The sequence below is a fragment of the Cornus florida genome, unplaced genomic scaffold, assembly GCF_030987335.1.
Source record: "Cornus florida cultivar Cherokee Brave unplaced genomic scaffold, ASM3098733v1 CherokeeBrave_3.0.0_Hap2_Chr06, whole genome shotgun sequence".
NCBI classification, from domain to species: Eukaryota; Viridiplantae; Streptophyta; class Magnoliopsida; order Cornales; family Cornaceae; genus Cornus; species Cornus florida.
Window position 1 is genome coordinate 8,672,706 of NW_026775576.1, and position 26,495 is coordinate 8,699,200.

General features: G+C 35.2%; 1 protein-coding gene across 2 annotated transcripts; it reads left to right on the top strand.

Moving 5' to 3' along the window:
• The first annotated feature begins 10,184 nt into the window (after nucleotides 1–10,184).
• Nucleotides 10,185–25,987, top strand: LOC132311084 (OVARIAN TUMOR DOMAIN-containing deubiquitinating enzyme 2). Of its 2 annotated transcripts, XM_059808807.1 has the most exons (10): nucleotides 10,185–10,300; nucleotides 10,425–10,457; nucleotides 11,169–11,252; nucleotides 11,358–11,403; nucleotides 14,695–14,803; nucleotides 16,414–16,505; nucleotides 16,611–16,673; nucleotides 19,685–19,803; nucleotides 25,458–25,533; nucleotides 25,685–25,987. In XM_059808807.1, the coding sequence occupies exons 3-10, from the start codon at nucleotides 11,188–11,190 to the stop codon at nucleotides 25,739–25,741; spliced, it is 627 nt and encodes a 208-aa protein (XP_059664790.1). In that variant the 5' UTR covers nucleotides 10,185–10,300; nucleotides 10,425–10,457; nucleotides 11,169–11,187; the 3' UTR covers nucleotides 25,742–25,987. The 2 variants fall into 2 exon arrangements, with proteins under 2 accessions (XP_059664790.1, XP_059664789.1); XM_059808806.1 differs by lacking the exon at nucleotides 10,185–10,300 and having other exon boundaries at nucleotides 10,307–10,440.
• The last annotated feature ends 508 nt before the right edge of the window (nucleotides 25,988–26,495 follow it).

The following is a 26,495-nucleotide window of genomic DNA, read 5'->3' on the forward strand; positions in this document are numbered from 1 at the left end:
AATTTGGAACTTGATGTGGAAAAGTAACACAAAAAAAACCAATACATGATACATAAACTGATCAGAATCATATTTTCCAAGTAAATTCTTAGTTCTCCTGATTAACTCGACTTGTTAAATTTACTCAATTATGAACTACTCTTTTCTTTGTCACCAACTCATGACCTTGTCAGGGGCAATCCATCACTCATCCTAGAGGTTTTCTCAACCACCACATTTACTTAGATTTTTCTGACACTTTAAATGGTGAACTTTTTATCACCATTATAAATTTAATCAATTTTGCCTCAGTAGTAAAAATATTAAAACTGAATTCAACAAGCAAGTTGTAAAAATTTAATTCTAACATAGGAGAGAGATTGGTCTTCATTTACAGCGAGTTTCAAAGTGATTTAGGGTACTGAGAAACCAAGTACACTGATATTCTGTGATTGAATCTAATAAGGATCTTTATTGACATACTAGAAACAATGAGCCCCCCAAGCTACTGGTGGAATGACCTAACAGACAGAATAAAATTAAAATTTGGAACTTGATGTGGAAGAGTAACACAAAAAAAAAACCAATACATGATACATAAACTGATCAGAATCATATTTTCCAAGTAAATTCTTAGTTCTCCTGATTAACTCGACTTGTTAAAGCTACTCAATTATGAACTACTCTTTTCTTTGTCACTAACTCATGGCCTTGTCAGGGGCAATCCATCACTCATCCTAAAGGTTTTCTCAACCACCACATTTACTTAGATTTTTCTGACACTTTAAATGGTGAACTTTTCATCACCATTATAAATTTAATCAATTTTGCCTCAGTAGTAAAAATATTAAAACTGAATTCAACAAGCAAGTTGTAAAGATTTAATTCTAACATAGGAGAGAGATTGGTCTTCATTTACAGCAAGTTTCAAAGTGATTTAGGGTACTTGAGAAACCAAGTACACTGATATTCTGTGATTGAATCTAATAAGGATCTTTATTGACATACTAGAAACAATGAGCCCCCCAAGCTACTGGTGGAATGACCTAACAGACAGAATAAAATTAAAATTTGGAACTTGATGTGGAAGAGTAACACAAAAAAAACCAATACATGATACATAAACTGATCAGAATCATATTTTCCAAGTAAATTCTTAGTTCTCCTGATTAACTCGACTTGTTAAAGCTACTCAATTATGAACTACTCTTTTCTTTGTCACCAACTCATGACCTTGTCAGGGGCAATCCATCACTCATCCTAGAGGTTTTCTCAACCACCACATTTACTTAGATTTTTCTGACACTTTAAATGGTGAACTTTTCATCACCATTATAAATTTAATCAATTTTGCCTCAGTAGTAAAAATATTAAAACTGAATTCAACAAGCAAGTTGTAAAGATTTAATTCTAACATAGGAGAGAGATTGGTCTTCATTTACAGCAAGTTTCAAAGTGATTTAGGGTACTTGAGAAACCAAGTACACTGATATTCTGTGATTGAATCTAATAAGGATCTTTATTGACATACTAGAAACAATGAGCCCCCCAAGCTACTGGTGGAATGACCTAACAGACAGAATAAAATTAAAATTTGGAACTTGATGTGGAAGAGTAACACAAAAAAAAACCAGTACATGATACATAAACTGATCTGAATCATATTTTCCAAGTAAATTCTTAGTTCTCCTGATTAACTCGACTTGTTAAAGCTACTCAATTATGAACTACTCTTTTCTTTGTCACCAACTCATGACCTTCTCAGGGGCAATCCATCACTCATCCTAAAGGTTTTCTCAACCACCACATTTATTTATATTTTTCTGACACTTTAAATGGTGAACTTTTCATCACCATTATAAATTTAATCAATTTTGCCTCACTAGTAAAAAAATTAAAACTGAATTCAACAAGCAAGTTGTAAAGATTTAATTAAATTTACAAATGCAGATAAAATTTAGATAATAAATCATATCAATGGTAATCACAACTGTGACCTTCTTATTCGTGAAAAATAGCAGCATCTAAGAGCATAAAAAAAAGAGTAAATTCGACTTAACTAAACAGAAACAAGGCCGGCGAAGATAGCGAAGCAAACCGTGGCCGGAATTTGACGGCAAGCAAACCAAGGCCGGCGAAGATAGCGAAGCAAACCGTGGACAGAGAAGAACCCAGAATCAAGGCGCCGGAATTTGACGAACTAAGGCCGGCGAAGATAGCCAAGCAAACCGTGGCCAGAAAAGAACCTAGAATCACGGTGCCGGAATTTGACGACAAGCAAACCAAGGCCAGCGAAGATCGCGACCAACAAACGCTGAATTTTGACTCTCCTTTCTTTGATCGAAACCCAAACAATTTAGGATTCTTTGCCGCCGTTTTCTTTTCTTTGCAGGGGTTCGTCTTTTCTGAGATTGTCAATAGGGTTAGCTTTTTGAGTATTTGTTTTTTCTTTTTATGTAATAAATTACCATATAAGTTAACGGAAGGCAGATTTAACGGAATAATGCGTTTTACACCATTTTCGTGGAGCCCACAGACATATTACAAACTGAAGCATACGTGGCCAAACTAAGGCCTTTCATCAGCTCACAGCAGGGGACTGTAGGGTAACTCACAGCAGGGGATTTGAGCCCGAAGATTTTACATTCACTAGAATGGTTATTGAAGATTATTGAAGAAAATCTTACAATTATCCAAGATTTCAAATACGCTAGAATGCTTAACCAATGTCAATTTCAAGTAAAACAAAATCATAATTTACACTAATGGATGACAAATGAAAGAATTAAAAAATGTTAAATTTAGGTGTGATATTAGTTTTGCAGGGGTGTGAAATTAGTTTAGTAGAACTGTGTAAATAGCTTATTTTGATGGTGAAGGGTAATCAGTGTCCCTACTTATTAAACTTCACAATGTATTTTTTCTCATAAATGTCACATAATAACCCGTGAAATGTGTAATTGCCGCATACATGAGCAGAAAAAATATTTGGATAACAAATTGGTACCTAATGAAGCCAACTCAGTTAAAAAAAAACAATTATGTAAGATTTTACATTCACTAGAGAAGATTATAGAAAAAAATCCTACAATTATCCAACATTTCAAATATGCTAGAATGCTTAACCAATGTCAATTTCGAGTAGAAAAATATCATAATTTACACTAACAGATGACAAATGAAAGAATTAAAAAATGTTAAATTTAGGTGTCAAATTAGTTTTACAGAGGTGTGAAATTAGTTTTACAGAACTGTGTCAATAGCTTATTTTGATGGTGAAGGTGATCAGAGTTCCTATTTTTTAAACTTCGCAATTTTTTTTTCTCATAAATATCAAATATTAACCTCTGAAATGTCTAATAAATCACCTAGAGCAGGCTCCAATATTTATTGGAGCCTGTTCTAGGTGATTTAGAGCCTTCTCTAAATAGAGCAGGCTCAATTACAAAGTGGAGCAGGCTCTACTTTGTAGTAAAGCCGGCTCTACTTGGTAGTGGAGGGTAATCATTGTCCCTACTTATTAAACTTCACAATGTATTTTTTCTCATAAATGTCACATAATAACCTATGAAATGTGTAATTGCCGCATACATGAGAAGAAAAAATTGCGAAGTTAACAAATTGGTACCTAATGAAGCCAACTCAGTTAAAAAAAACAATTATGTAAGATTTTACATTCACTAGAGAAGATTATAGAAAAAAATCCTACAATTATCCAACATTTCAAATATGCTAGAATGCTTAACCAATGTCAATTTCGAGTAGAAAAATATCATAATTTACACTAACAGATGACAAATGAAAGAATTAAAAAATGTTAAATTTAGGTGTCAAATTAGTTTTACAGAGGTATGAGATTAGTTTTACAGAACTGTGTCAATAGCTTATTTTGATAGTGAAGGTGATCAGAGTTCATATTTGTTAAACTTCGCAATTTTTTTTTTCTCATAAATATCAAATATTAACCTCTGAAATGTCTAATAAATCACCTAGAGCAGGCTCCAATATTTATTGGAGCCTGCTCTAGGTGATTTAGAGCATTCTCTAAATAGAGCAGGCTCAATTACAAAGTGGAGCCGGCTCTACTTGGTAGTGGAGGCGGCTCCACTTTAAAGTGGAGCCGGCTCCTTTATGCATTTGTTCATTTTTTCGTTTCCACCCCGATTTGGTTGCCGCATGCATTTCATACCAATTTTTTTGATAACACATTCATACCTACTGAAGCCAATTCAGTTCTAAAAATAAATTATGGAAGATTTTACATTCATTACAATGACAGATCGATGATAAATGAAAGAATCATAAATTTTCTAAATCTACATTGTTCCGTTCAAAACAAAAATTTCACTATAAATGAACAATATATTAAATGCACAATATTAATAAGATAGTGAAGCAAACCGTGGCCGGAATTTGACGGCAAGCAAACCAAGGCCGGCGAAGATAGCGAAGCAAACCGTGGCCAGAGAAGAACCTAGAATCAAGGCGCTGGAATTTGACGAACTAAGGCCGGCGAAGATAGCGAAGCAAACCGTGGCCAGAGAAGAACCTAGAATCACGGCGCCGGAATTTGACGGCAAGCAAACCAAGGCCAGCGAAGATCGCGACCAACAAACGCTGAATTTTGACTCTCCTTTCTTTGATCGAAACCCAAACAATTTAGGGTTTTTTGCCGCCGTTTTCTTTTCTTTGCAGGGGTTCGTCTTTTCTGAGATTGTATTGGGGTTAGCTTTTTGAGTATTTGTTTTTTCTTTTTATGTAATAAATTACCATATAAGTTAACGGAAGGCAAATTTAACGGAATAATGAGTTTTGCACCATTTTTGTGGAGCCCACAGACATATTACAAACTGAAGCATACGTGGCCAAACTAAGGCCTTTCATCAGCTCACAGCAGGGGACCGTATGGTAACTCACAGCAGGGGATTTGAGCCCGTGTGTGATCTTCCTGTACAGTTGATTTATCGGTGGTTTCGGATGTTTGGGTCCTGTTGCTAAGAGTCAATTTGTTATGTCGCCGGTTTGTAGCTATTCTAGGTTTCGTATTGCTGTCGCCAATTTCATCATATTCATTTGGATATGGTGGATTTTCATGCCGTTGTTGCATCTTCTGTCCTACTTCCCTTTGGGTATTTTTAATTTGAATGTTTATTGGCTGACTGAATTGGGTGGGTCTTTGTTTCGTGACATTAAGGGGATGGGGATATTACTATTGCGTGGTTTTCTTACTTTTTTGTTGGGTCTTGTTTGTATCTGGGCTGATTTGCGATATGATTTGTTGGCCTATAGCGAAGTTTTTTGGTATCCACATGTTCTATTGGGTATCATGCTGCGTTGGTTGTTGCTGGTGTTATATAGGCGAGGCGTTTACAAACAGGGGGTTGTGTAATGGTCGGCGGTTAGGCTTCTTTAGGCGGCGATGATTTTTTCAGATAGAGGGAAGTGATGAGGCTATTGCGTTCTCTGGAAGCCTCGACGTGGAGATTTGTGCAAGGGGGACATGTGCAGAAGCGAGATCAGTGGCTGGACCCCACATGCATTCAGACTTTTGGTCAAGTAATCTATATTGCGTTTATTTGTTATATGTTATATTGTGTGGTGCAGAGGTGTTGGCGTACTCTATACGCCTTCAATTCTGATGTCATCCTTGGTAAATGTTACGGGCTTGTGAGGCTTTTAACTTCCATGTCATTTGGGTTGCGTCATATTGTACAGCAATTCCGTTTCTCAAAGCTTCTTGTGGTTTCAGAGTATCATTTCACTACCTTGGCGTCTCCATTACGCCAGTTTCTTAGCCCTTATAACTTGTGTTTGAGGAAGCAGTGGGGGTATATATCGCTTCTCTCTTCTTTCTTTCTTCCTTCTGTGGTTGTAGTCACTATGGAGCCAAATATAGTTGATCAATTTCGTGGGCTCACACTAACACATGCGGAAAAAGAGCCGGTCCTCTTAACTGCCGATGATACGGCTCAAAGCGTTCAATTATGTCGTCACAATCTCTTTGGAAAGATCTGGGCATCGAAGACTACCACTTTGGCTGGAGCAAAGTTTACCTTTGGCAAATTGTTCACCAAGTTATGGCTAAAGGAACAACAACAAGAGCCTCTTTCTAAGCGTATTCAGGTGTTTAAGATTGCGGGGAATTTTTTCAACTTATTATCAATGATAGCTCTATTAGGTAGCGAGTTATAAATAGTTGCCCGTGGCTGTTTGATGGTCATTTGCTTGTGATTAAGGAGTGGGAGGATGGGTTGCTCCTCTCTAACTCCCCTTTTCAACTCTCCCCTTTTTAGATTCAAATCTTAGATGTGCATGCCAATTTAATATCCGCTAAAGTGGGACAGAGGATTGCTGAAAATCTGGGTCAATGTCTAGAAGTGGAGTTTTGGGATAGGGGCATGTTTGAAGGTAAAGAAAAGTTGCTGGCTGATAGTAGGATGCTTCGATTAAAAGTTGAGTTGGATATTACTAAACCTCTGCGACGTAATGTTTTGATCACAAGTCCTTTGGGTTCGGAGTTTTGGGCTCAAGTGAGGTATGAAAAACTCCCTTCCTTCTGTTTTGCTTGTGGCATTATTGGTCACCATTGGAAGAAGTGTCCGTTTGGACCGAATCACTTTTCTGCGGAGTTTAAGAAGTATGGCTTGTGGTTAGGGGTGGATGGGTTTCTTGGGAAAGATCTTTGGAATCCAGATAGTGACCGGGGTGAATCTACGGCTGCTGGTCATGACAAAAGTTGGCTATATGTGGAGGATGGGGACTCAGATGGTGGTGACGAGACTGAGAACCTCGAAGTCCCTTTCTTCTAATCGTAATTTGCCGGAATGGATAAAGGAATCTCGCCACTTGTTTCGGCTTACTGATGTGGGTCATGGACATATTCCATTGGATAAATTAGATAATAAGGCGGTGGCTTTATCTACAGTGGGTGGACAAACATTGTTAATTGTGGGTGATGGTCAAGGGGACTACTCTACTGGTAATGTAGTTCTCCATGGGTTAACTGCACAGGCGTTCAAAGGAAAGGCACTACTTGAGGAGTTTGTTTCGCTTGATGTTGCTTTAGTTGGTCAGGATAACAAAATGGGTCCTGATTCCTCATCTCAAAGTCATGTGGCATTTGAGCATATTGAGGAGCACATATAATGTGATCCTATTAGCTCCCCAAAAAAGGGTCGGATTTTGCCTTTATCACGACAGGAACAGATGACTAAGGCTCGGGCGAGAGATAAAGCGCTGGCAAAGCCTTCTGGGGAGAGACCCTCGGCTAGTTCGGCGCGAACATGTGTCCATTTCTTGCCTTTTGGATTTGTTTCGAATGTAACCATGCTATCTTTGTATATTTTATGATATCAAACTTGTCGTAGTTGATGTAGTGCACTTCTTACTTTTGGAAATGTAAATTCATGTCTATTTTAGGGAAAAACATGTACTTTACCTTTAAAGGTTGTAATTGAGGTCAATGAGCCATTTTAACGTTTAATGTATATTTTACATGTCTTTTGGTTTGATAAGCATGTTTGTTTTGTTGTATTTTTGTGTTACTATGGACTTATGAAATATATTTTTTAATTATTGACATGTAATGAGGCTGTGAACCGTTGTATTTTGATCATTTATGTAAAATTATTTTTGTTGGCATGTTTACACGGCTTTAAATATTTGTTTTTGGACCAATTCGTGATGGGGATTGAGGCTTGTGTGAAGCCTTAACATTTCTGGTGCATAACAGGTTTTTCTGCTCTTTCTCGAGTCATTTCGGACGACCAGTTTCTTTTTAGAATCAATTGAATAATTAAAAGTCATTTTTTAGTAGCTAAAGCTCTATTTGGGTCACAACCGGATGACCGGTTCTTCATTTTGGATGACCGAAATGAATTTTCTTCTCTTTTAAGATTTCTGGTGAGACTGGGTTCATTTTGGGCTCCTGAAATGGCATTTCGGACAAACGAAATGCCTCAGGCTCACTTCTCTTCAGTTTTGGGACAACTTTGTTGCTCAGACTTCAAACGGTTATATCTTTTTCATTTATACTCCAAATGGGGTCATTCTTGAGTCTATCTTTTAGGATTTTGAGTCACCTTTCCAATGGTACCAATGTCATTCTCAGATTCAAATCACAGTGGGAGTTATTTATGTTTTTGTGGGACAGTGTCAGATTTTTCTTAAACCGGGAATGGGCGTTTTGTGGGATTCTTGGCCAAAATTCTTAGACCCTCTTGGAATGTTGTGAAATGATTAGATTAAGTTGCATGGATCTCATTTGACTTGCTTGGAGTCAAATTTCCCTTTTTATTTATGAAATGACCATTTTACCCTTGATTAATGGATTTTGCCCGTTTTGACCTTTATTTTCGTTTTTGTTTCTCTCTTGAGTTCCATGGCTTTGTAGAAGTCCACTTTGGGTCTTAGGGATGGTGTCCATCCCTAGTGACCATTTTCCTTTTCATTACTTCCGCGTTTCAGATTCGTTTTTGGATTAGTCTTTCGGGTTAATCGCTGACGTACCGAGTTCTTCGAAATTCGGATCGTCAAATGTTTGCTAAAGACTCTATTCACCCCCCATCTAGATTCATTATTTGGGCAACATGGTTGTATATTATCTCCCTTGATTCATAATAGTGAAAATATCTATCTCTATGGATGTAACTCTAGAGTTATGTAAACCGTGTAGAATATAGTGTTATGTGTGGATATGTATGATCGTGTCACCATGTATGCTTGTATTGATGTGATGTGATGATACTTTCGCTGTGTATGATGAGTAAGTTATTTAACTCTCGATAACAATCGACCATTGAGTGGGTTGGAGGGAGTTAATATCCCTAACAGGAATTACTCTGTTAGGTGGAGCAGTTGCAAAGATAGAATGGAAGCCTATTTCTAGATCTACTAGAGTAATGGATGCAACACCAACCTTCATCCAAGAAGTAATGAAAGTCCAATTCGATGATTTGAGAATAGATTCCAAGTTCGATTATTTGAACTTGGAGTTTGCTAGCAATTGGTGAGTATGAAAGAACGACGAAGAACAATAAGAAGAAAAAAGATTTTTAGTTCGAGGTGGAGTAATATGTAGGAGCGCATGAAGACAGAATTTGAGCCAATGTAGAGATTGCTGGGTTGTGGCTCAAGTTCTTGTTCAGAATGTATTCTGGGAATCCGGTTACACTTTTATTGGAGCAAGGCTGGCTAAAGTCTTCGGGAGGGAGTTGTGACTTATTAAGATATTATTTTAGAGTTGGAGATTGATACGATAACTCTCTCATAGTCAAGTTGAGGGATTTTTGTTCAACAAGTGGGTTTGAAGATTCTATAAATATAGATGAGTTTGAGTAAAGAAAAAGCGTGAAAACAGAGAATTGCAAGAGAGAGTTGTGAGACACAGAGAGTTGAGAGCGAGAGAAATAGTGTGTAATCTTTATATTAGAAGGAAATATAGTCGTTCTTTCACCCGTAGTTTATCTTATCAATATGTTAGAATAATATAAATCATGTCTTGTTTGTGCTCAAACACTGATATCCCGTTTGGGGAGGACTTATATACCAACTGAACTATTCTATGTGCTTTACTTATCATTATTAAGTAAGACCTTGGGGGTAATTCTTAACGGTTGCGTCTTTAACTAAGAAGAAGACAATCAGGATTCCACGTACTATAGCTGTTGGAACAACCTCTATATTCAAATATTAATTATGATTTCTTTTTTATTTTTTTCCTTAAGAATCTAACAAAATATTTTTAACTTTAATCCCACTCCAACTTACATGTATTTTTTTAATTATTAACCTTTTCTTAACGGAAACGAGAGGCAAAGTATAACATAATTTATATTTGATTTAATTTAAATAATAATGATTATTTAATATGTAATACATTCAATAAATTATAATTAGTAATTCACTCCTGCCTATAATAATTGTCCATTTTTTTTTTTTTTGAATTGTTCTAAAATACTTATTCACTTATCAAGTTTAAATAACATATTTCATATATTTTTATAAAATATAATTTAAAATTTTAAAAAATTTTAAACTTATATATATATATATAAACTTGAAAGAATATCTTTGTAATAAAGGGACAATGCAATAATTACAAATTCCTTTCAAAAGTTGTACTCCTGGAAGGAACATCTAAATTGCAGTATAATTTTTTCATACTGCAGTGGTGTATCATTAGGGTCGGACACAGGCGAACATTCCCAAAGTGAACAACATCCAAAGTGGGGTATCAATCGGCGCCCACTTATATTTGCTTGGAACTTCCGTTGTATTCGTGACGTGAAGCTGTGGATTTGGCTGAGCAATATACAGACTCGTGCGTAATAGACACACAGTTTCACACACACATTTATATCTCAACTCTCCAGATTCTCTCAACCTCCTTAGCTTCTCTCATTTTTCTCATATTCCTAATTATAGATATTTCTTCTCATTTGCAGCTTTCTTCACTTGAAGGTTTGAATCGATTCTTGGTACATACACATCTTGAGCTTTTATTTAACATTTCTCTCGTTCAATTTATTTCTGGGAATTATTGTGTTCAATCTATCTAGAGTCCTAAATTATTATTAGATTGCTCTCGAATATGGGTTGCATTTCATTCATCAAAAAAAAAATATTGGCTGCTTTTTCTTGTGGATCCTACTTTAGATTTGTACATCCAGAAAGGTTACATATATATATATATATTTTTGGTGGAAATCTTTAAAAATTCAAGTGGGTTTTAGATATAGTCTGGTTTTTCCTATGTATTCTGTTTCATTCTTTCATGGGATTGTGAATTTATATGTGATTTGCACTTTAACTATATTTTCTCAATTTATTTTACTGTTACGTTTTTTCCAAATATATTTGTTTCTTTCCCAATTTTTTAGAATAGTCTGGTTTACTCAATTTTTTTTTTTTTGGTTATGTGGATAGTTAGGTTCTTGTTGAGGGTTTGAGTCTCTCTTTTGATACGTTACTTTGATATATAAATCTTGATTTCCCCCCTTTTTTTTTTTTTTTTTTTTTTTTGTGTCAATCATTCGTTGAATTTTCTATTTAGTTTATTTCTCCTCAAGGTGAAGTTTTTACTTATAATCAGATTGGTTAATTATGTGTTAATTAAGGTTTACAGAACACTCTCTCTGGCATGTTTAGTAGTATACTGGAGTCACCAATGTAGCTCTGATTGTTTTCAGGTGCAAATTTGCTTCGAAAATGGAAGGTATTGTCATTAGGAGGGTCATTCCTTCGGACAACAGTTGCCTCTTCAATGCTGTTGGGTAAAACTCCTGACCATATGTCTTCTTTTTCAATCTAATTAATTTGGATTGTCAAACTTTCAACCAGTGTTTGAAATTTTATTTTTAATGTTTTTTCATTTGCAGGTACGTTATGGACCATGACAAACACAAGGCTTCTGAGTTGAGACAGGTTATGATTACTCCTCTCTTATATATCCCACCAAGATGCTTATCTAGAGTCATTTTATTAACATTATGTATCTCGTACATCAGAATATCCCGTGCAGTCAGTGTAACTTGATTTCTCAAATTATAAATGCAGATTTTGTGAACTCCGACCTGTGAAAATTTTGTCAAAGGAAAACACAAATTTTAACTTGTTAATTTGTACTTAAATTCGAAAATCAAGCAGTCTCATATCCAATTCTGCCTAAATTTTCTTTCTGTAATTTATGATCTATGAGTGGAGTTAATACTGCAATATAATAAGTCAACTTTGGTAATCATACATGTCTCTTTGATTGAGATTCTCTGCATGTTTGATCAATTAATAGTACTTTGTTTCCGACCGTTAATTTAGGGAGATGATATCCGCACTCTGCTGTTTAACAAATGCACTCCATAGTCTTTTTCTTTAAGAAAATATAAATAAGTGTCCCTAACCTAATAAATTTTTTATTCTCTTATTTATGAAGTTATGGACAATAATGGTCGTTTTCTTTTAAAGTGGAGTGCATTTGTTGTGGAGTCCGAATATCACCTAATTTAGTATATCTTAAAATTTATAAATATGTTTATTTCATTATCTCATAATGCACTTCTGTTGCAACTTGGGAATTACAATGTCCGTTTTAGTATCTGCAAGAAATAGAGAAACAGTGAAATCATGTTTCTTCATCTGGATCTATATTGTTGACAGCTATAAACTAATTACCAAAATGAGATTGGGTTGTCAAAACTCTATCCTGGCTTTCTTGGCCTTTCTTTTCATGAATTTCTTCGCCAGCACCGATGAGGCCATTAGAATCAGAACTATATATAAGATTGATAGGCTTTCGAGATTGAATTATAGGAATGTTCTACTTATTGGTTGGGTGGTGTGTTTTTGGGTTGGGGGGAATCATGGGATGTGTAATAAAAAAACACGTTCCATTTTGAGCAAAAATATGACTAGTTAAACTAATGACTTAAATTTAAGTATATTTTTTGGATAGAAACAGAGGAAGTGATTAAAGAAGCATATTAGATAAGCTCTAAAACAAGTGAAACCAAGACTCAAAAAATAAATTGAAGATTTGTATAGTTCTCTGAAAATTTATTCATAAATACTACCTTTTTAATTTTTGCAGGAGGAACTTACTAAGAATACTTCTATAAATAGGATGAACTGGTCTCTGTCTTACCTGCAAATAGTTTTATGATTGAAAGATATCTACCAACAATGACCATTAGGCTCTCTCCTAACAAATGATAGTCCATAACATGGATTTACGCAATCTCATACTATTTTTTAAGTGAATGAAGGAAGAAATACAAATTTGCGGTTGGCTTTGGAAATCAACTCGCACTGGCCATTCTTTTAGAGATCAACTATCTGAGGAGATATAGTTGTCGGAAGTTGTTATATAAAGGGTTCATTCTCTAACAGTTTGGACAAAGGTTATCTAACATGGTTTTGGTGTTTTTGTTATACGATGTCTCTCTAACCGATGCTCTATTTGCTTGTGAAAGTCTGCATTCTCTTTGTCTTCCCACATGTAAAAGGGCCATCTGCATTTTTTCTGCCTTTTCAGACTGTTATTTTGTCTCTGTGTGCAAGAAGGGATTGCATGCGGGATAGGGTGAGAGAGCTAAACGTACATGGTTGATTCCATCTATTAACACTCTTAAGCTTTTGGAACAAGTCGTTGTCTAATAATATTATCTTTAGAATGAAGTTATATGAGAATAGGATTGAGAGAGAGTTTTGACTCTTTTGTATTGTGGTAATTTGACTCGTTTCTCTCGTGGCAATTGGAAAAGAGAGAACTAGGATTCTGACTTGTTTGTGTTACATGAGTTAGAAGATCGTAAATAAAAGCTATATAAGATTATACCAACTTAGGAGTCCTACTAGGATTTGGATTAAATTGTATAATATCGGATAAAGAGAGGGAGTCTACATGTTAATTCAGAGATCAGTACTTACATAAAATTATTATCTTGTATTTTCGTGCCTGAACGAGCTGCTTTTAAATGATTAAGTGAGCCAAATGGAAAGTGTTTACACTGATAATGATAGGTACCTGAAATCTGGAGATATTGTAATGGTGGAATTCCTATTATATTCTTGTTCTTTTAGATCTATCCTTTATTATTATTATTATTATTATTTATTTATTTTTTGTACTTGAGCTAAACATTGAATGGGCAGTATTCGATCCTAGAGCAATCTATTTTTTAGTTATATGAAGCAGAACCTCCTGTGAAGTTGTATGTAATGGATTAGGGAAGTGACAGTGACAATCTTTGGCATGGCACTAAACTGTGTCTAGTGGGTGTCATGGGTTAGGCTCAATATCTTGCAGTACTTATCTAATGCATGCTTGTCAGATTGGGGCCTGTGTCATCTCTTGGTATGAGATTGTTGGACTTTCTTTTGTCTCATAATAAATAATGGAGCACACTGTATAAATGTCATCTTATTGTCTTTAAAGTTTTAGTTTCATTAGTAGGCACTCTTGTTTCCTGTGTGTTTAAATTTCATATTTTTGACCCAAACAAAAAAGAAAAAAAAAGGATTAAGATGGTTTGGACATGTGCAAAGAAGACCATTATGTGCGCCATTTAGAAAGAAGACTTGGTCCACATTGAGGGTAACCCTAGGGCCTAGGGGAAGGGCAAGAACAAAGTTGACATGGGTGGAATTAGTAAGCTGTTTGCTTAGATAGGATTCATGTAGCCAACCACAAGTAGTTGGCGAAAAGGTTTTGTTTATTGTTGTTGTATGACAAAAAAATGTCTGACACATACCATGTATTGTATGGACGACATGTTTCACCGGTAAAACTGCTGCAGGGATTTCATGCATGTATAAGCAAATAGACGGTTCATATCTATAAATACTTACTCGTACATTTTTGAGCTAGGATTTTGTTAGAACATGATCTCAACCTGTAAACATTAAATTGGCCAGGAAAATGTGCATCATAATTCTAGAATAGTGGTCTAAAATCCAAATTTCTGAATACTTTTGAGGATCTCCAAGAAGGTGCTTATATATAACCCAAGCATATAAGCTGCTTGCTTTTTTGATACCATACTAAAATTCACGGATAAAGTTGGTTGCTGGCTCGAGAACATCTGTAAATTTGACTATGTATAAGTACACTGGTGTAAGGACATTTATCCTTCTATAATTGTACCAGTATGTTGTATAAATGGCATAATTTCCTTCTCTTTCTTTGTTTCCTTGACATTTTGTTACATGTTGTTTTTGAAGGTTATAGCTGCAACAGTGGCAAGTGATCCAACAAAATATTCCGAAGCATTTCTTGGAAAGTCAAATGAAGAGTATTGTGCATGGATTCTTAACCCAGAAAAATGGGGAGGTGTGTTTAAACTTCCATTCTCCTCTGATTATGGTTTGCTGGAACATCCACAAGATTAATTATTGAAAACAACATGGGTCGAGTTAAGAAATTTTCCTGCAACTACTGGCCTTTTTGACCCGAGAGTACTTCATGTGTGCGGTTATGGGAATAACAGGACCAATGCTAATGGAGTCTCTTTCTCACTGCTTTGCGAAGTGACATCTGTCTTGATAACATTCTGATGTTCAGTTTGTTTAGCTTTTCTCTTTGACTAGGTCTAGTATGGATGACTGTATGGAAAATATCTTGCATTGGCACAAACACACAAATCAAATTAGAATAATACATAACCAGCTGAGTCCTGAGACGTTTCTGGTGTTGGGAAACGGGTCTATTGGTGGAAGCAAAAATTCTAATCTTTTGCAATCCCCGACAACGGTGCCAAAAACTTATCGTTTCTTTTTAAATCACTCACAATTATACGAATCTTTTGGAGTATAGACATGTAGCAACGAGGTTGTATCCACAGGGATTGCTTAGAAAAATATGGAATACCAATCTAAACCCAAATTAATTTAAATATAACCTAGTTGACCAAGTTGGTTGATTTGAGAAATTAAACTAAACATGCAAATAAAATGAGATGCAATCAATAAAAACAATTAACTTGTTTGTTTTTAAATCACTTGCAAGTATACGAATATATTGGAGTGTAGACATGTAGCAACGAGTTTGTATCCACAGGGATTGCTTAGAAAAATATGGAAAACCAATCTAAACCCATATTAATTTAAATCTAACCTAGTTGAACAAGTTGTTTGATTTGAGAAATTAAACTAAACATGCAAATAAAATGAGATGCAATCAATAAACACAATTAACTAAGGCATCAGTTAGTAAGAGAAACGGTTAAACGTAAAGATAAAGAGACAACTAATGATTGATAGAGAATTAATAAAATGCTAGCAGAGATAAGCAGCTCGACGTTTTGTAATTGACCAAGAGAATAAAAGGGAAGAATGTCGGACAATGATATGAACAAAAGCTTCAAGAGAGTATTAAGTGAAAGAAAGTTAAGTATTCTTATACCTTGAGCATTGGGACTTGAAGTTGATTTTATACTTGCTATTAGGGTTAGTATGGTAGCTATCATAGCCATGAGATTGGAGATTGTATTGGATCTTCTGATTGATTACAGCGGTTGCTTGTTGGTTCAGATTTGTATACCATTGTACCTGCTACGTGTAACTGTATCCGTGTATGATTCGATTTCATGTTTCATTCTACAATTGAACAAATTTGACTTTCCCACATTTAGTATGCAATGTATCTTGTATGGAGTCTTTGTTGTCTTTTGGTGTACCATGTTAGAATACCCAAATTAGATTGTCAGTAAATACAAATCCAAGTTTTTGAATTTCAAAGGTTTGATCTGCTTTTGGACTCTTGGCTATTTATGATAATATTGAGGTAATTCATGTATGTTTGGTCTGATCAGCATGGAATTATCTCTATACAGTGGAGGTATCCTTACATATTCGTTTTGTCTCAATCAAGCACTACGATGCTGTTTAGATTAGTTTATTGATCTGTTCTGCTAAACTTGTTATTTATTTTCTCTTGTGAAGGTGCCATTGAGCTTTCTATATTAGCAGAGTATTATGGACGTGAAATTGCAGCATATGATATCCAAACCAAAAGATGTGATTTATATGGACAGGTTAGAATTAGTAATGAGCTGTTGATGATTCTGATTCTTGTTAAATACTTAAATCGACATGACTGAAATTCTCTTGTCTCCTCTCTTTTGGGTACTGCTTAACAGGGGAAGAACTATCACGAAAGGGTTATGCTGATCTATGATGGCCTCCATTATGATTCTTTGGCTGTATGGCCTCTCTCTATCTCTTCTGTGTGTGGTTATCATTTTGCTGGTTGTATTTTAAAAAGGATATTTTCTGCTTATGTTAGACATGCGCCAGATATATGATTTAGAATTTGTTAGATGCCCACCTTCAATGGTTATTGTGTTGCACTGCTCAAAAATCAGCCCATCTCTCAAACCGGAAAACAGACTGTCCGTTTCTCAAACCGGAAAAAGAGACCAGGTGACGAATAGCTAGGGGTATACTAAAAATATAATAATAACGTTATAAATGTCAAAATTATGTTATAAATGTCAAAATTATTTATTCTTAAAGATAAAACATAAAAATTTACTTAAATATAACTTTTTGTTTGGAGAAATTTCCATGTAAAACTGAAAATACAGGTGACGAGGTTGCAATTATCACGGAAGATATGATATAGCCCTTCAAGTTGAAGAGAAAGGAGTAGGTCACCATTGAACCAGGCCTCTCCTTCACTCTCTCTTAATGTTTGTGTGTATTGAGGAGAAAAGGAAAGAACAAGTTTGAAAAGAAATTAGGAAGCAGCAAGAAAAAGAATTTAAAAAAGGAAATATTAGAACAGGGGGAAAAAAGATACATGCCTGGTCAAGCGACTCAAGCATCCCTAAAGTGGAGTTGCAGTCAAATTATGAGTCTCTTTTTCCTTCCTTCCTTTCCATTGATCAAAGCCCTAAAATGTGCCTTTTATTTTAGAGATGCAAATGTGGCAGTTAATTGAAATGGTTCAGATGGCTCAAAGGCTTACCTGTTGGGTGAAGATGGTTTTCAGAAATTATGATCTTTGGATTGAAGCATTTTTGAGTCTTTTTACAGATTTAAAGCCCATAAATAGGATAGCTGACTACCTGAACAGTTGGATTGGCTCGGTCTGTTACAGGTTTTTTAAAACATTGCTTTTAGAGATCTACAGCCTAATATTTATCCCGATGATTCTAGCCATTCAACACTATTCATTTTCATTTGATCATAAAGAAAGAAACATGCTGTTAGAATCGCATAAACACTATTGGAAAATAGAACAGATAAAAGCGTACACACAAGCAAGACGAGATATACGTGGTTCGGCAAATTGCCTACGTCCACGGGGGAAGAACGACTATCTTTGCTTGAATACTTTGGTTACACACTCTTTCTCTTCTCACAAACTCAATTCAATTTTTCTCTAAAGTTCTCTCTCTTTCTCTACCCTAATCTCTCACACCATCTCTTCTCTATTTAGAGTCTTCAAATCCAATTCCTTGTTGGGCAAGAATTCCACAACTTGCCTACAAGGAGTTACCATATCAATCTTGCTCTACAGCTTTCCAAATTGGAATAGGAAACTTGTGTACGTACATGTATTAGACGTGATGGACCGTTCCATAATCCTTGGACCAGTTATCGACTTTAGTTTCCCACTTCTGCAATCTTCAGCCATATTGGACCGGTCCACATAAGTTGGACCAGTCCAATGCATCCAGAACACCATAGCCACATGAAATTCGAGCCACAAACCTAACGCATGCGACCATGAGCTAAATGGATGAGATCATTACTTTGGAAGTTACTCTTCTTATTAGGGCTAAATGGATGCGAAGTTTGATGGCACAAAAATAATTTTTTATTTTATTTTATTTTTATAATTAAGCAAATTCATTCAAAAAGCGTTCAAAAGGGGAACACTCAAAAGGAGAACGCGTCCCAGAAACAACAAAGGGATCCTATGGTCCAAAGGAAGAAATAAAATCAATCATCTCCTTCAGGGAGGAACAAAGCGTACCCGAACCCCAAAAACATAAAGATGTAATAAAGGCCGACTTAAGAACAACAATCGAGGATACCTTTCCTTCAAATGATCTATTATTCCGCTTCCTCCACAAACACCATCATAAACACAAGGGCGCCATCCTCCAAAACCCATGAGCATGACCTCCCACATAGCACCCTCTCCAAGCCTCCATCAATCCTCTTGCAAATCTAGGCATTACCCATGAAACCCCAAACATTCCTAACAAAAGACACCAACAGTCCAAAGCCACTGGACAATGCAAAAGAAGATAATCCACTTATTCTCCATTGCACTTACACATACAACACCAGTTAACTGTGATTTGTCTTCGCCTCCTCAAATTTTCGAGCATCAAGATCTTGCCCCACACCATTGTCCAAGTAAAGAACGCCACTTTGAGCAGTGCCTTAGACCTCCACACTGTTTTACACGGAAACGTAATCCGTGTAGTATCTGAGAGGCATCGGAAAAATGATCTCACTTCAAACTTTCCCCGAGAACAGGCACCCAAACAAGCGAATCTCTATCTCTGTCACGGGTCTCATGTTGATACAAACGATCTAACAACCCGCAAATGTCGTCCAACTCCCATTCCTGGAAAGCTTTCACAAACCACACATCCCAAGTCAACCTCCCGCTATCAAGCCAATAGCAATCAGCAACCGAGGCATGCCTATCAACAGGCACAAATTTCAAATGGTTTTTGTGATGTTGTGGCTCGAATTTGGTGCCGGGTCGCGTTGTGACTTGCTTATGTCCTGACGACCCATTGGATGAGCTTTGTGTGGGGCCAAGTAGGACCCCCGAGGGAAATTTTTGACCCATGGGTCATGGACCCTAGTTAGTCTCTTGTAGCCCGAAATATAAGGGCGCTTAGGGTTTGGAGTGGTAGAATTCGTACAGAAACAGAATGAGGGGCTGAAAACTTATAATCTCCGATTTTACACATAGTGAAGACTTTTGCCGTATCTCAACCGTGGACATAGGCTATTGCCGAACCACGTATAAATATTTGTGTTCTTTGTGTGGTGTGTTTACTTTTTTGTCGTGATTCTTGATTTTATCTTGGGTTCGTTGCGTTTGTCATAACAGTTTCACTTGCCATGCTTCCACTATACTCTTTATTTTTTCCTCCTGAAACTGTCTTCAGTTGTAGGTACCATGTTTTACATATATTTCAAGTTCTGTCTTGTAGTATTTGATTTTGTCTTGTACCAACAGATGTCTCCTTCCGATGGAGCTCCAGAAGAGTTTGATCAGACAATATTTGTTGTCCAGAAGGACCGAACTATTGGGTCAGTCGAGGGTCTCACTCTCAATCTTGTCAAGGAACAACAGAGGTATGTTTGGGTTTCATTGTGGCCTAATGGTGCATGAATTTTTTTCCTTTCCATTGATACAAACACTGGATTAAAGTAGATGATTGTGGACCATCTGATTTGTGGGCTTCTTTTATCAAATTCAGAACTTTTAACACAATTCTAGTGTTTTCTAAAGTTACATTTTTCATCATTATTGGATTGGATTCTAATATATGTTCTGGTAGTTCTTGATCTTCTACAATGCAAGCCAGGTTCCACAATATGAAGAATGTCTGAGCATTTATATATATATATATATATATATATATTTTTAAATTAGTATAACACACAAACATACATGTGTATTCACTGGGACTCGTACCTTTCACCTATGCTTTGTGGGGTGGCAGGAAGAAGTATTACTCAAGCTAACTTCTAGTGGTGAGGTCTGAGTAATGAAATACAAGATTTTTTAAGCATCCTTAATTGGGAACTCCCCCTCAAACATAAAAACATATTATAACTTTTTCTTATTTTCTTCCCCTTTTGTCACAAAATTGACAAATTAAGCAACAAATAATATACTCCATATCATTAATGACATGTAAACCATCCAAATAAACAAAATTGTTCTTTAAAACACTAAAATTAAATTACAAACATTCATAATGGAGGAAAATTATGGTCCCCAAGGGTATTAAGAGTAGAGATGATTAAATTAAGATTTTACAAGAAAAATAAATCCATTAACCTTAAATACTTTTGTGTTTTTCAAGATTTAACTTTACGAAATGAATAGAAGGTTCAAAAATAAAATATTTTGTAATTTTTCATTTTTTTATAAAATTAATTACACCATTCTTTCAAAATTGTTTATATAGTCAAATCACAAAGCATTTTAAGGTCATCAAACTAGACTGCATGAATTTTTTTTAAAATTGACAAAACAATGTTGTCCAGGTAAAAATTTCCACCTAACAGTTTTATTCACAGTGAAACTTGTGTTCCAGATCATTAAAATTTTCTTATTCTTCATATATATATATATATGTTTTTCTTACTTGTCTGTCAAACTCAGACATCATCTTTTGTCCAGCAACTTTGGTTCTCAAACCAAAATTTCAATTATCTAGTTCACATCAGATTTTTGAGTATAAAAGAAAAAGTTAGCATGCATTATATCAACCTCAAGAATTCATCAATAACAAATAAATAAGCAAACAAACAAACTAGTCATCAAGATTATCTTAACAAGAAACAATTCAATCAATCTAAGAGATTATGTGTCTTATGTGCAAATTTCAAGGACAATGTAATTTTTCAATACTATATCATTTTATACTTTTTTCAGTTTTGCACTTAATTTTTTATTTTACGTTCTCTTTAAGAAAAGTACTAAATATTTTTCTATATCAATGTCATCAAATTCTGAATCATTCTCAAATTCATCATTAGTATATGGCAATTAACTAGATTTTGAACTACACCATTGTTGTTGGATTGTGAGGATTTAGATTTAGAATACACAAAATCATCAGTAAAAGCAGTGAGATTCACACTGCTTTTACTGATGTTCTGAATCATTCTCAAATTCATCATTAGTATATGGCAATTAACTAGATTTTGAACTACACCATTGTTGTTGGATTGTGAGGATTTAGATTTAGAATACACAAAATCATCAGTAAAAGCAGTGAGATTCACACTGCTTTTACTGATGATTTTGTCGCCAGGAGATCATGAGTGGAGATTCTGATGGATGGTTGTGGGTCCCTGCTTCTCAGGGTCACTTTGATGTTCGGTCCTTCTATAGATTTTTCATGGAGGGATTCGGGGTTCCATTCCTGTGGAAGGCTGTTTGGTGCTCCAAAGCCCCCTTAAAGGTGGCTTTCTTTGCTTGGACATCTGTTTTGGGGAAAATTTTGACTTAGGATAATTTGAGGAAAAGGAATCAGGTTGTGGTCAATTGTTGCTACATGTGTCATAGAGATGAGGAGACGGTGGATCACTTTCTCTTGCATTGCACCATGGCTAGGGAGTGTTGGGATTTGATGCTTGGTTGGTTTGGTGTTCAGTGGGTTATGCCAAGGTCCTCTAGAGGGTTGATTGAGGCTTGGCGAGGTCACATAGTGGGGGCCCAAGTGCAGGATGTTTGGAGGGTTACGCCATTGTGTCTGGTCGTGTCTTTGGCTTGAAAGAAACAAGAGATCCTTTGAAGGAAAGGAGACTCCTATCTCCATGCTTAAGTTTTTTTGTTGGGTTATAGGGAGAAATTATAGATATTTAGAGGAGATTGTAGATTTTGTGGACTCCTTGAAAGTTTAGAGGCCTTTTTGGCCTTGTGTAGTTCCCTTGGGACATGCTCCCCTTTTGAGCGCTTTTTATACATTTTACTTATCAAAAAAAATAAAAATGAGATTCACAGGTCTAAATTAGATTTTCCCTTTTCATTTTTAAGAACCATAATATTTATTTACTAAAACAAATTAAAATGTACCTATCTATCTTTAAAGAAACCAACTCTAATGCCAATCGACAAATCGTATGACCGTTACTGTGCTCAAAGACCATCTAGAGGAGTGAATAGATCTTGTCTAATTTTAACCAAGAATAAATGATTTCTAAAATCTAACGATTTTATGGAATGCATCAAGATGAATCAGTTAAGTATAAAGAGCAAAAATAAATAAACCAAGCAACAACACGTAAACATATGATTTTTACGTGAAAAAAACCCAACGAAATAAACCATGAAACCTAATTCAAACAAATCAAATTCACTATGAGAAAGAGATTATACAACTAGGTTACAAGCTTCCCAAACCCTAGAAAACCCCTAATTACATCCTGATACAGTTGATGCCAAACCATCTTTCTCCAGGCCGTCAACATATCCGCTCCTCACGTAATCTATTTCTCCAGAAGCACTTTGATCACCATGGCAAGGCATCCAAGCAGTGTGTTTGTGAATAAGACCACATTGGTGTTTAATTCTTGGTGTAGCAAAGGGATTATGATGATCAACACCTTAAATAATAACTTACCATCTAATGCAAGATTCTAGATGATGAAAAGAAAAATATACACACTATGTGCATAGATGCTCTCTATAAAAATCTCTCTAGATTTACATGTATTCTCTCAATATTATGTAGAGATCTCTGTATCTATGTATCTGTGCTATGAGAGCCTAGAGGTGTGGATTTAGTGCTTTGAGTCCAAAGGAATTAGGGTTTCTTAGTTGTAATCAGAAAAGGAAATCTAAACCTATTAAAATTCTGATTTGAGAGACTCTTCAAAACAATTCGGGTATATGTCGATTGATCAATCAAACCTCACTAGCACTGCTTTGTTGGATTGGGCCTTCATCGAAGCATTTTGAACATTGATAGAACTTTTTTTGTAAATTTTCAAACAATAGACGCATCAGTCGAGGCTTACTGTTTTGGTAAAATTTACTATTCATATACATTCAACTTCAAAACAATTTCATGCATTCAACATTTTTTTCATGAATTGAAACTTATGCATTATGCCCTAAAATAGGAATGCATGATTATGAACCTTAGTTGATGAGCTAGTTATTCAAAAGGCAATTTTATCTTTTAAACCTTTAATGTATCTTCAAATTTGATTTTTCCCCTGAACATGGGTACCACTACTAATTAACGAAACTGACTTTCGAAAATAAAATAAAAGTAACAAACTCCAGCTTTTGTTACAAATTTTTCTTTCTTTCTTCTTTGTTTTATTTATTTATTTATTTATTTTTATCATTTTTTTCCCTAAGCATCATTTTATTAAAAACAAAACAATCAACAAATTAAAAGAAGGAAGGAAGACAAATCCAAAATTTGCCAACACTAAGTTCTAAATTCTAATAGCTTTACAATCATGATTATGGGCAGACCAAAAGAGGAAACCAGATCATCAAGATAAAAAAATCAATGAACAAAGTTGATGAAGTCCAACAAAAACATTGCCTCAAGTCCACCCTATGTTAGAGTTCACATGTCCATGCCCAATCCATGTTGTAGTAAAAGCAAACCATGTTGAAGTGTCTTACTGATTACACAATCTAACCCCAAGCTCAAGTTCTAGGTTTAGGCTAGTTAACAAGCCCTACTTGAACCACACCAAGCTTTGTTAGGGATTGTGGACAACTAAAATAGCTGCCACTTGGCCATAGTAACACACCCCTTGAGCCTTAAAAAATTATCCAAGGAATATACTTTAATAAGAAAATGTTGGCAACTAAAAAACACATGATTTGTGACAAGAGAAAATGTAATGATCAGATTGTCAAGAGTGATAAATCAGGTTCGAGTGTGAGGACAATCACTTTCTGCAAATAATGCCTACAGTCTCTAGTCTCTACCCAGTCACCTTTCTTTCAAGTGAGTAAGTTTTTTTGCACTATGTTGTAATTTCTATCCACTAATTTGCATTCTAACTTAAGTACACCAGTTTCTTATTTTAAGGGGAGAAGATAATATCAAGATATTTGACAAGCCTTGTTAAGCTCGTGAACATCTCAAGCTCCCTAAAAAGGTTTTGTATAAAGAATGAAAATACCTCAATCAAGGTACCTTTCAAGTCACTAGACCTTTTAAATGTATAAAGATTGAATATTTGAAAGAAAATGAGAGTTTAGAGTTAAACTTATTCAAGTTCCCTTTGAAGACACAAAGAGTGTTTTAATGGGTAAAGATTGTATCTTTGAATGAAAATACCTCAATCAAGGTACCTTTTAAGTCACAAGATCTTTTTAATATATAAAGATTAAATTTTTAAAAGAAAATGAGAGTTTTGAGTTAAACTTATTTAATTTCCCTTTGAAGTCACAAAGAGTGTTTTAATGAGTTAAGATTGTATCTTTGAATGAAAATACCTCAATCAAGGTACATTTTAAGTCACTAGACCGTTTTAATGTATAAAAGATCGAATATTTGAAAGAAAATGACAGTTTTGAGTTAAACTTATTCGAGTTCCTTTTGAAGTCACAAAGAGTGTTTTAATGAGTAAAGATTGAATCTTTAAGTGAAAATGAGAGCTTTGAGTTAAACTTATTCGAGTTTGCTTGGAATATTCCAAACATATATTCTATGCTTTCTTTCATGCTCCATTTATGTAAGATTTCTTTCATCATGTTGATTTGATGCAATGGTATAGTTGTTAATGTCTTTTTTTTGTAGGAGAAGCAACTTTGAAATATTATCTTTTTTTATTTTTACATATTGTCGGTTTACTTTTGTTTTGTCATGAAATTTTCAAAGGGGGAAGTAGCATACTTCGTAATAAAAGCTTGGGGTCTAAGTTTTTTGTTTTATTTTCAAAAGTCTGTTTGGTTGGTTAGTGGTGGTACCTGTGTCCAAGGGCAAAATCAAATTTAAATATAGTATTAGAGCCTTGGGTAATAACCCTAATGGTCCTCAGATTTCACAATGATTATTATTTGATTCTTGAGTTGCTGGAATCATATTACTTGTACCACTGGGCATTAGCCCAGATGGTATGGGTTCTTTTCCCCAAAGGGGAGGTTGAGACCGTCGAGTGGTCGAGCCTTGTTAGGAGCAAATATTGTGGATGTGTGCGCATTTGCTTAAACTTTCGGAGAAATTTTTTTTTTAACCTATAATTGTGAGTATAATGACTATTGCACAACCATGTGATTCCATTCTGTTGCTTTTCAGGAAAAGAAGTTTTACAGACACTTCCAACTTCAGTTTGCGATGTGGAGTGTGCCAAATTGGAGTCATCGGCCAGAAGGTTCTCTCTCACCAATACACTTGATATGCTTTCCAATTTCAAAATGGAGTCATCTTCATCTGTCTCCTTCACTACTTGTTTTCTCCTTTGTTTTTTTGGGAATTTCTCGACTCTTTAAGTCTCTCGATGACAATTTCATGTAAATATACAGGAGGCTGTGGAGCATGCACAGGCAACAGGCCATGTCAACTTTCAAGAATTCAGATGAGAGAAATGGAGAACAGAACTCCTTCATACCTGGTTCATTGAATTGTATGATTTAGTCAGTATTTAATCCCATTGGATTGTTGAAGTTGAACCAATAATGTTGTGTATTTTATTTCATGAACCATTGTTGTAATATGTTGTGTTGTTTTATAACATGAAAATAAATTTACATTTGTTGTGTGACTCGTGTTAGACAGATTTAAAATTAACATCCGTCTTATTTGCAAGAGAGACTTATTTTGCTTTAGATCGAGTCAATTCATCTTTTTCTCTGTTATATGGCTATTCTTTTTTTGTTCTTGTTATCTAGTACAAATCGAGTAATCACATCCTCTGTTAGGGATGGACTCATTCGACTAATCGGTTATCCCTAATTTTACTTACATTTTTTTTTCCTAGTTGGCATTCACACGCACTTGTCTTTTTTAAGACTTGAACCCCTGACCTCTCTTTGAGAAATAAAAGGCTGATACCGCTAAACCTTTCCGTCGATACCAACATTCTAAGAGCATTATTTTCCTTTCCAGGTTCTCAAGATCCAAACAAGCCTATAACATTATTTTTGGCCTTACTAATACCCCCAGTAATTACAATTTAAGGGATGTCCACAATCTTGAAATCCCAAAGGCCGCTTATTGTCATGATACCTTTTAAATTTTATTAATTAATTAATTTATTTATTAAAACAGCAAGAAACACACTTACACACCACCTATATGAAGGCTTAAACCCCAAACCTACTTTGAAAGCACCAC